This window comes from Pongo abelii, chromosome 20 (assembly GCF_028885655.2).
Source record: "Pongo abelii isolate AG06213 chromosome 20, NHGRI_mPonAbe1-v2.0_pri, whole genome shotgun sequence".
Classification (NCBI taxonomy): Eukaryota; Metazoa; Chordata; class Mammalia; order Primates; family Hominidae; genus Pongo; species Pongo abelii.
In genome coordinates this window covers 7,267,908-7,279,100 of record NC_072005.2, presented here as the reverse complement: position 1 = coordinate 7,279,100, position 11,193 = coordinate 7,267,908, and the positions used below count along the sequence as shown (strand labels likewise).

The 11,193-nt window shown below is 52.2% G+C and overlaps 1 protein-coding gene across 4 annotated transcripts in view; it reads left to right on the top strand.

The window, feature by feature from the left end:
- Nucleotides 1-785: 785 nt before the first annotated feature.
- Nucleotides 786-11,193, top strand: part of INSR (insulin receptor) — a 180,969-nt gene continuing 170,561 nt past the window's right edge. For 2 of the 4 annotated variants that reach the window (XM_024237099.3, XM_024237098.3), the window contains exon 1: nucleotides 811-1,437. In XM_024237099.3, coding sequence (XP_024092867.1) covers nucleotides 1,338-1,437 — 100 coding nt within the window. In that variant the 5' untranslated portion in view covers nucleotides 811-1,337. Of the gene's footprint in view, nucleotides 1,438-11,193 lie in introns of all 4 variants that reach the window. The other 2 variants (XM_024237100.3, XM_063719888.1) reach the window with 2 other exon arrangements.

The following is an 11,193-nucleotide window of genomic DNA, read 5'->3' as shown; positions in this document are numbered from 1 at the left end:
CGGTAAGGTAGTGGAACCACTGTCCCGCCTTGTTGGTGAATGTCGTTGCTAGACGTTCAGACACATACAGGCTGGTCTGCTGAAAATCAGAGATGTCCACCTGCGCCCTAGTCGAGGTCTCCGGCATCTTCTTTGCCCTTTCAGAAGCTTCTGCACATTTTTCCAGGTGTCATTTCTCCAACTTGAACACAGGGAGCGCACTGGGCACGCGGGCACGTGGCTGTCCCCAGGGGCCTGGCTTGGGTCTCGCCCCTGGGCCGGGGCGCACGCGCGGGCGGGACATCTGGGGGCGCCCACGCGCTCTGGGACGAGTGTCGCTGGCCAGGCCCGGACTGAGGAAAGGCAAGTGAGACACTACTCGCCTGGGGTGCAAAATTTAAGGGAGTGCAAAAAAAAAAAAAAAAAAAGGAGAAGAAAGAAACCAAAACCACCTCGAGTCACCAAAATAAACGTTTTAATGCAGTATTTTTTAAAAAATCAACAGGAATCCTCCAAAGCCCACTATGAACAAAATAGCAAAATGGTAGAGAAAGGATCTGTGCCGCTGGGTCGGGCCTGTGGGGCGCCTCCGGGGGTCTGAAACTGGAGGAGACTCGGGGTTGTAGGGCGCGCGGATCTGGGGCGCCTCCTCGGTCCTGGCGCGCCCCCTCGGTCCCGGCGCGCCCAGAGCCTCCAGCGCGGGGCCTGGCACAGGGAGGCGGGGAGGCGGGCGGGGCGGGGCGGGGAGGGGCGGGGCCGGGCGGCATCTCCCTCCCCTGCAAGATTTCCCTCCCTCTCCTGGGCCTCTCCCGGGCGCAGAGTCCCTTCCTAGGCCAGATCCGCGCCGCCTTTTCCCGCGGCCCGCACGGGGCCCAGCTGACGGGCCGCGTTGTTTACGGGCCCGAGCAGCCCTCTCTCCCGCCGCCCGCCCGCCACCCGCCAGTCCAGGTGCCCGCCCGCCAGTCAGCTAGTCCGTCGGTCCGCGCGTCCCTCTGTCCCGGAGCCCGCAGATCGCGACCCAGAGCGCGCGGGGCCGAGAGCCGAGAGACAGTCCCGGGCGCAGCGCGGAGCTCCGAGCCCCGAGATCCTGGGACGGGGCCCGGGCCGCAGCGGCCGGGGGGTCGGGGCCGCCACCGCGAGGGCCTCTGCTCAGTATTTGTAGCTGGCGAAGCCGCGCGCGCCCTTCCCGGGGCTGCCTCTGGGCCCTCCCCGGCAGGGGGGCTGAGGCCTTCGGGTCGCCGGCCTGGAAGAGAAGGACGCGCGGCCCCCAGTGCCTCTTGGGTGGCCGCCTCGGAGCATGACCCCCGCGGGCCAGCGCCACGCTCTCTGATCCGAGGAGACCCCGCGCTCCCGCAGCCATGGGCACCGGGGGCCGGCGGGGGGCGGCGGCCGCGCCGCTGCTGGTGGCGGTGGCCGCGCTGCTATTGGGCGCCGCGGGCCACCTGTACCCAGGAGAGGGTGAGTCTGGGGGCGCGGGCGTGGGCGGGGAGCGCCGCGATGGGGAGAGGACCCCACCCAAGCCAAAATCGAGCCCCAGCTTGTGGACTGAGAACCCTCCCCTGGGGCGGGGGGCGGGGGGCGGTGGCCGGGACGGTAGCTCCTGCATCGCGTTGGGGGGCGGGAAGCCGCTGACCTTGGCCTTTGCCCGCCCGGGCTCGCGCCTCCGCGCCCCGCGTGCCCGACCTGAGCCCGAGGAACCTTGCCCCAGTGCCCGCCCCGCCGCGGGCGCCTCTCTGGAGCGCGCCTCCGACCCGTGCCCCGGCCCCTCCGAGCCCAAGTCGCTCCGGAGACACGACACGCGTCCTCTTTGGGTCGCGGCCGGGAAGTGGGGTCACTGGGTCTGGACAGCCCCGGACAGCCAAGTCCCCCGAGCGCATATGGTGTAGGTAGAGCCAAGCGCCCTGAGTGCCTCAGAGGTGGGTGACGCTGCCTGGGGTCGGGGACTGCAGAACCCCCCTCTACCCAACTACCTTGGATCTAGGCCCGTGGCCACCCCGGACTCTAGGTCCATGTTTACCCTTTTGGGTTCTGTTTCCAGATGTCCGGAGGCAAATTCTAAAGCCTTAGCAACAGCAGCAATTGTAGCAGAAGGAGTGGCGGTTTTTTACCCTATTTATTGTAATTGGTATCACCGCATGCCACAGGCTGGTCTATCTTATCTCTCTGGACTGTCACAGTGGCCCCCGGAGGCAGATACAGTTATGCACCCATTTCACAGAGGAGTAAACTGAGGCTCAGGTAGGACGCAGAACTCCCTTGCCCTAAAGTCAGTGCCAGAGCCAGGACTTGAACCTCTCTGTGTCCCGTTCTGCCCAAGAATCTGGACTACTGTCCCTGTCTGCTGTCTCCTTGTCCCCTCCTCTCGCCTCAGCCCTGCCCTTCATGAAGGAGCCTTTGACCTTGAGTGAGCCTTTCGTTCCCCCTGACCCCATGGGCCCCTCTCCCACGTGTGGGCAGCATCTTCCTTGGGCTTGACAACAGGCACCTTCGGGGTTGTAGGATGAAGATGGCGCAATCATTTAAGAGAATATAGCCTGGGTTTCCCACTGTGGGGTCTGAGGCCCTGCTTTAAAAATATCTGTTGGGTTACTGTTTCAGATTTCTCCATAAAAGGAAATCAGTCGTGATGAGGAAGGGGCCAGGGAGGGAAGGAATTGAAGCTCTTAAATGTGTTGATGGGGAACCGGGTGCATGTGAAATCAGGTGCTAGAGTGGACCAACCGGGTTTGCTGAGTCGACTCTGTCAATCACATAATGTCTAAAAGCCCCGGGCCCCCCCCCCAGCCCCGCCCCCAGGTGCCTGGGAGACAGTAGGTGCTCAATGAAGGGTGGCGGTTAGTTTGGGTTCTTGTTAAGAAAATCTGGCCAGCTGCGGTGGCTCAAGCCTGTAATCTCAGCATTTTGGGAGGCTGAGGCGGGCAGATCACGAGGTCAGGAGATGGAGACCATCCTGGCCAACATGGTGAAACTCCCTTCTCTGCTCAAAATACAAAAATTAGCTGGGTTTGGTGGCGTTCGCCTGTAGTCCCAGCTACTTGGGAGGCTGAGGCAGAATTGCTTGAACCCGGGAGGAGGAGGTTGCCGTGAGCTCAGATGGCTCCACTGCTCTCCAGCCTGGCGACAGAGCGAGACTTCGTCTCAAAAAAAAAATTAAAAAAAAAGGCCGGGGACGGTGGCTCACGCTTGTAATCCCAGCACTTTGGGAGGCCGAGGCGGGTGGATCACGGGTTCAGGAGATCGCGACCATCCTGGCTAACACGGTGAAACCCTGTCTCTACTAAAAAATAGAAAAAATTAGCTAGGCGTGGTGGCGGGTGCCTGTAGTCCCAGCTACTCCGGAGGCTGAGACAGGAGAATGGCGTAAACCCGGGAGGCGGAGCTTGCAGTGAGCCAAGATCGTGCCACTGGGCGACAGAGCGAGACTCTGTCTCAAAAATAAATAAATAAGTAAAATAAAATAAAAAGAAAATCCAAGATGAGTGGTTTCGAACTATGCCAGATTCTATGTGTGCGTGTGTGTGGTTCCCGGCTCTTCTGTTCCTTGTAGCTTTGGTAATTAATTGTGGATCTGTGCCTGTGCTTTCAGGGTCAGTAAATGGATTTACCATTTCTTTGCACATTTATGGCTTCCATATGGGCAGGGGTTTATGGTTTGTTGTTGTTGTTGTTGTTCACCGTTGCATTTCTAGAGCCCAGAACGGTGCCTGGAACATAGTAGGTGTTCAGTAAATATTTGTTCTGCAGTGGGGCACAAGTGGTGGAATTCCTGGGTGTACTGGGCTCCTTTATCATCTTAAGGAGTTCCTTATTCTCTGCATAATACCTTCCTGAGAATTAGAAGAGCAAGCTCTCAGCAGGTGCTGTTCTATGCGTTTTGCATATATAATCTCAGTTAATCCTCAGGGCAAAACCCCACGAGGTGCAGTTTAATCATCCCTTTTCACAAGTGAGAAATCTTCACTTGAGGCCAGCAGGCAGCAGGGCTGGGATTGGAATCTAGCTAGTGTGGCTGCAGAGCAATGGTTTCTTAACAAATCTTTGTTCTTTTGAGTCTGAGCCTCCGTACCCCCCACGCTTGGGGTGATGGTGAACAAAATCCTATCAAATAAATGGGCTGTGATGCCTCTTGAAGGCTTGGGGAGGGGCAAAGAACTTTTCAGATCATTAATCTCTAATGTCAACCAATATGGCTTTTGTTTTTTTTTTTTTTTTTGAGACAGAGTCTTGCTCTGTCACCCAGGCTGGAGTGCAGTGGCACGATCTTGGCTCACTGCAACCTCCACCTCCCAGGTTCAAGGCTTCACTGTGTTAGCCAGGATGGTCTCGATCTCCTGATCTCGTGATCTGCCTGCCTCAGCCTCCCAAAGTGTTGCGATTACAGGTGTGAGCCACTGTGCCTGGCCTTTTTTTTGTTTGTTTTTTTTTGAGACAAGGTCTCATTCTGTCACCCGGGCTGGAGTGCAGTGATATGATCTTTGCTCACTGCCCACTTTGACCTCCACCTTTCAGGTTCAAGTGTGTCTCCTGCCTCAGCCTCCTGAGTAGCTGGGATTACAGGCGTGTATCACCACCCTTGGCTAATGTTTGTATTTTTAGTAGAGATGGCATTTCGCCATATTGGTTAGGCTGGTCTCAAACTTCTGACCTCAAGTGATCTGACTGCCTTGGCCTCCCAAAGTCCTGGGATTACAGGCATGAACCATCACTCCCGGCCCAATATGGCATTTTGATTGGGATGAAGGGTGGAGGAAAATCAGTGTGATTTTTGTATCTATCTAACTAGTTATCTATTATTTTTTGAGATGAGGTCTTGCTCTGTTGCTTAGGCTGGAGTGCAGTTGGGCAATGACGGCTCACTGCAGCCTCAACCTCCTGGACTCAAGCCGTCCTCCAATTTTAGCCTCCCTAGTAGCTGGGACCACAGGCACACGCCACCCTGCCTGGCTAATTTTTACTTTAATGTGTAGAGCTGAAGTCTTGCTATTTTGTCCAGGCTGGTCTCAAACTCCTGGCCTCAAGCGATCTGCCCGCCTTGGCATCCCAAAGTGCTGGGATCACAGGCATGAGCCACGGTGTCTGGCCTCTGCAGTTATTCTTATTCTTTGCTTCTCTCCTGGAGACCTGCTTCTTGCCCTTCCCCATTCATGCATAGAGACCACAGGGTGTGGGCTGAGTCCCCGGGGGTCCCCACCTCACCCCACTCTACCCTTGACTTCCATTCCTTTTTGGTTTAAGCACAGCTTTCAATCTCAGCACTGCTGACATTTGGGGCTGGATCATTCCTGGTGGGGGGAGGGGGCTGTCCTGTATGTAGAGTGTTGAGCTGCAACCTTGGTCTCCACCCACGTGGTCCTGGTAGGATCCCCTTCCCCCTAGTCATGACAACCACAAATGTCTCCAGACATTGCCAGGCACGGCACTGCAGGAGTTAACCTTTTCCCTGTCTGAGACATTTACCCATCTGGGCTCTTGCTCTTTCTCCTCTCTTTGTTCAAGAATCCTTGGCCGGGTGCAGTGGCTCACGCCTGTAATCCCAACACCTTGGGAGGCCGAGGTGGGCGGATCCCCTGAGGTCAGGAGTTCGAGACCAGCCTGGCCAACATGGAGAAACTCCGTCTCTACTAAAAATACAAAAATTAGCCAGGCGTGGTGGTGGGTCCTTGTAATCCCAGCTACTTGGGAGGCTGAGGCAGGAGAATCACTTGAACCTGGGAGGCAGAGGTTGCAGTAAGCCGAGATCCCACTATTGCATTCCAGCCTGGGCGACAGAGAGAGACTCTGTCTCAAAAAAAAAAAAAAAAAAAAAAAGAATCTTCATTTACCCACATGCTTTTTCAGCCTCTAAACACCCAGTCCAGTACCCCCCGATCCCCATTACTCACCACTGACCTCCAGCCTCCACCCTGTCCAGCTTCCCCTGGCCAGTCCTCCCTGCCCTTTCTATCTCACTCTTTTCTCAGTGTTCTGCCCCCAGCGTCTGGCTTGCATCTCCGTCGCTTTACCGATGGCTCTCAAAGTTAATCTCTCATCTCCCAGTTTCGTCTCCCGCAGCCTTACCTCACTTGACCCCTCTGGGTTTGACACTGCCAATCCCCCCTCCTGGAAGGCTGCGTCTCCCATCTCACCTGTGCCTAAGTTCTTCGGTTTTACTGTTCTCTTCTCCTTCTACCTGGGCTAAGATGTTGGCTCTCTCTTCCCAGAGGGTCAGTGTTTCCTTTAATCTTCTCTCAGCTCACTCTTTTTTTTTTTTTTTCACTTCTTCACCCGGGCTGGTGTGCAATGGCACGATCTTGGCTCACTACAACCTCTGTCTCCTGGGTTCAAGCAATTCTCCTGCCTCAGCCTCCCCAGTAGCTGGAATTACAGGCAAGTGCCACCCCACCTGGCTAGTTTTTGTATTTTTAGTAGAGACGGAGTTTCACCCCATTGGCCAGGCTGGTCCCGAACTCCTGACCTCAAGAGATCCACCCACTTCAGCCTCCCAAAGTGCTGGGATTACGGGCATGAGCCACCGTGTCTGGCCCATTTTTTTTTTTTTTTTTTTTCAATTTTTATTTCTTTTTAGAGACAGGATTTTGCTCCATCACCCAGGCTGGAGTGCAGAGGTTTAGTCCTAGCTTACTGCAGCCTCCAAGTCATGGCCTGGAGCAGTCCTCCCACCTAGGTTCCCCAAATAGCTGGAATCACAGGCAGGTGCCACCATGCCCAGCTAATTTAAAAATTTGTAGAGACAGAGTCTCACTATGTTGCCCAGGCTGGTCTTGATTTCCTGGCCTCAAGTGAGCCTCCCGCCTTGACCTCCTGAGAAACTGGGATCACAGGTGCCAGGCACCACTATGACTAGCTAATTTTTAAAATTTATTTGTAGAGACAGAGTCTAGCTATGTTGCCCAGGCTGGTCTTGAATTCCTGGCCTCAAGCAACCTGCTTGCCTCCGCCTCCTGGGGACCTGGGATCACAGACAATCACCACCACGCCTGGCTAATTAAAACTTTTTTTTTTTTTTTTTTTTTTTGTAGAGACAGGGTCTTGCTATGTTGCCTAGGCTGGTCTTGAACTCCTAGCCTCAAGCAGTCTTCCCTCCTGTGCCTCCCAAGTGCTGGGATTATAGGCATGAGGAACCACTGCACCCAGCTAAGAAATTTACATAGATTCCGACTTCTTCTTCTGAACGGGGGTCAGCAAACTATGGCCCTCAGGCCAAATCCCATGGTTTTTGTAAATGCAGTTTTATTGGCATGCAGCCACACTCATTTGTCTACTCATCATCTATGACTGCACAAAAATGCCCCGACATGGCAGGTTGAGTAGTTAAAACAGGAATTCCGCGGCCAAAATATTTACACTTTGGCCGTTTACAGAACAACGTTTGCTGACCTCTGATCTGGAACAGACGCCTTAGGTTTCATTCATGATAGCATGCCTAATAGCTTGTGTGGTCCCTGGTAAAACGTGAATGAAGCAAGTGAAATGAAACGCTGTGTCTTTCTCTTTACACCGCAAGAGACGTTAAAGAAACGTGTGTCATTTGTTGCACTGAATATACGGATTCCAAGGATGAGAAAAATCACCATGATGTTGCCTACTTAGCCATGTGTATGATCTTCTAATTTATGTATTTAAACAGCTATATTGGCATTGAATGAGGATTTCACGCTCTCAACCCTGTATCTAGAACCCAAAATATAACTGGTGTATATAATGAGATTTTTTTTTTTTTTTTCTCAAGCCTCTCTTGTGTTAATTTCTATTAAGAATACTTCTGGGCCAGGTGTGGAGGCTCACGCCTGTAATCCCAAGCACTTTGGGAGGCCGAGGTGGGTGGATAACTTGAGGTCAGGAGTTCAAGACCAGCCTGACCAACACGGTGAAACCCTGTCTTTACTAAAAAAATACAAAATTAGCCAGGTGTGGTGGCACATACCTATAATCCCAGTTAGTTGGGAGGCTGAGGCAGGAGAATCGCTTGAACCCAGAGGTGGAGGTTGCAGTGAAGCCGAGATTGCGCCACTGTAGTCTAGCCCGGGCGACAGAGTGAAACTCCATCTCAAAAAAAAAAAAGAATATTTTTGGCCAGGTGCAGTGGCCCATGCCTGCAATCCCAGCACTCTGGGAGGCTGGGGTGGGAGGATTACATGTGTCCAGGAGTTTCAGATCAGCCTGGACAACATAGCAAGACCCTGTCTCCACTAACAATAAAACAAAAATTAGCCGGGCATGGTGGCATGCATCTATAGTCCCAGCTACTTGGGAGGCTGAGATGGGAGGACCTCTTCAGGCTGGAAGGGCAAGGCTGCAGTGAGCTGTGATTGTACCACTGCACTCCAGCCTGGGCAACGGTGAGATCCTCTCTCTCTCTCAAACAAAAAAAGAATACTTCTTGGGGTGGGCTGGTTGATATTTTGCAGCTGCGCTGTATTTACGGTTTTTAATTAAAATAGTGATGGGTAATGCATTCTCATTGCAAAAAGAAAAATTACAAAAGTGTAGAAAGGAAAAGAAACCACAAAAGTCCTTCTGCAAAATCTTGTGGGGTGCAGTGGCTTACACCTGTAATCCCTGGACTTTTTAGGAAGCTGAGGTGGAAGGAACACTTGAAGCCAGGAGTTTGAGACCAGCCTGGGCAACATAATGAGACATTGTCTCTAGAAAAAATTTAAAAATTAGCTGAGCATGGTGGTGTGTACCGGTAGTCCCAGCTACTTAGGAGGCTGAGGTGGGAGGATCGCTTGAGCCCAGAAGGTTGAGGCTACAGTGAGCCATATTCATGCCACTGCACTCCAGCCTGGGTGATAGAGCCCGACCCTGTCTCAAAAAGAAAAGAAATAATAAAAAAAATCTTGTTCCCCTGTCCCCAAAAGCATTCCATTCATGTCCAGGGAGGTAACTGTGCCATTGGTTTATGTACCTTTTTAATGTTTAATAATTTTTTAGGCCAGGTGTCATGGCCCACTCCTGTAATCCCAGCACTTGGGGAGGCCGAAGCAGGTGGATTTCTTGAGCCCAGGAGTTCAAGACCAGCCTGGGTAACATAGCAAGACCCCGTCTCTACAAAAGCCTACAAAAAAATAATCCAGATACAGTGGTGAGCACCTGTGGTCCCAGCTACTAGGGAGGCTGAGGTGGGAGGATCACCTGAGCTTGGGAAGTCGAGGCTGCAGTGAGCTGTGATTGCACCACTGCATCCAGCCTGGGTGACAGAGTGAGACCGTGTAACAACACCAACAAAATATTTTAAAAATTATCATACAGTAAAATTGGCTTTTTAAAGATGTACCGTTTTATGATTTTTAAGCCCTGTGTAGAGTTGTATTGCTATTGCCACAATTAGGATAGAGAATAGTCTCATTGTTGTCCAAACTCCCTCAATTCACCCCTTTATCACTAAACCACCTCCACCCCTAACGACAGATCTGTTCTCCATCCCTATAGTTTTCTCTAGACTTTAAAAGATTTTATCTTATAATTGGATTAATATTCTTAAAGTTGAAATTTTAAATTTGAGTCCGGTTGATCCTCATCATTCCCAGATCCCATATTTTCTTTTTAAAATTTAAAATTTAAATTTTTATTTTGGGAGGCAGGTTCTTGCTCTGATACCCAGGCTGGAGTGCAGTGGTATGGTCCTAACTCCCTGCAGCCTCTAACTCTTGAGCATCAACGATCCTCCTGCATCAGCCTCCTGAGTAGCCGGGACTACAGGCATACACCACCATGCTCAGCTGGTTTTTATTGTTATTTATTTATTTATTTATTTTTGAGACGGAGTCTCACTAACTCTGTTGCCCAGGCCGGACTGCAGTGGTGTGATCTGGGTTCACGGCAACCTCTGCTTCCTGGGCTCAAGTGACTCTCCTGCCTCAGCCTTTCTAGTAGCTGGGGTTACAGGCGTGCCACCATGCCCGGCTAGTTTTTTTTATTTTTAGTAGAGATGGGGTTTCACCATGTTGGTCAGGCTGGTCTCAAACTCCTGGCTTCAAGTGATCCGCCCACTTCAGCCTCCCAAAGTGCTGGGATTACAGGCGTGAGCCACTGTGCCCGGCCTAATTTTTAACTTTTCAGTAGGGATAAGGTCTCGCTATGTTGCCCAGGCTGGTCTCGAACTCCTGGCCTCAAGTGATCCTCCCATCTTGACCTTCTAAAGTATTGGGATTACAGGCATGAGCCACTGCACCCGGCCCCAGACCCTGTATTTTTGAATTCACTTACTCACTAAAATTTATTTGTAACCCTCAAACCAGCATGCTCAGTGCCTTTCTCGTCATTTTAGGACGCTCATAAGTGCGAGTCTCAAATTTGAGGTGAAGTAAGGGGGCATTCCACCTTCTTGCTTCAGCCCTTATGCGTCAGATTCATACAATCTGCACATTGAGGATTAAAACTAGTCCTTTTTGAGCAGGCGCGGTGGCTCATGCCCAGCGCTTTGGGAGTCCGAGGCAGGCGGATCACGAGGTCAGGAGATCAAGACCATCCTGGCTAACATGGTGAAACCCCATCTCTACTAAAAATACAAAAAATTAGCCAGGTGTGGTGGCAGGCACCTGTAGTCCCAGCTACTCCGGAGGCTGAGGCAGGAGAATCACTTGAACCCAGGAGGCGGAGGTTGAAGTGAGCTGACATTGTGCCACTACACTCCAGCCTGGGCGACAGGGTGAGACTCAAAACAAAAAACAACAAAAAAAACCCGAGTCCTTTTTGTGGTTATTTGGTGCCACATTTTTAGCATTTTTGTGCTTTCAGTTGGTGATGGGGCTGTTTCAAATGCCCCCCAGGGTGCTGAAGCGTAGCTCTCTACTGTTCCTTGGCTAAGGAAGGCTGTCACCACCCTTGTGGAGAAAAGGCAGTGTGGTGGGGCACGGTGGCTCACATCTGCAATCCCAGCACTTTGGGAGGTTGAGGCAGGTGGATCACTTGAGGCCAGAGTTCGAGACCAGCCTGGGCAACATGGCGAAACCCCACCTCTACTAAAAATACAAAAATTAGCTGGGCGTGATGGCGCACGCCTGTAATCCCAGCTACCTGGGAGGCTGAGGCACAAGAATTGCTTGAGCCCAGGAGGTGAAGGTTTCAGTGAGCCAAGGCGGTGCCACTGCACTCCAGCCTGGGCAACAGAGTGAGACGCTGTCTCAAAAAAAAAACAAAAAACCAGAAAACTCCAAAACCAACACACACACACACACACACACACACACACACACACACACAAAGGCATGT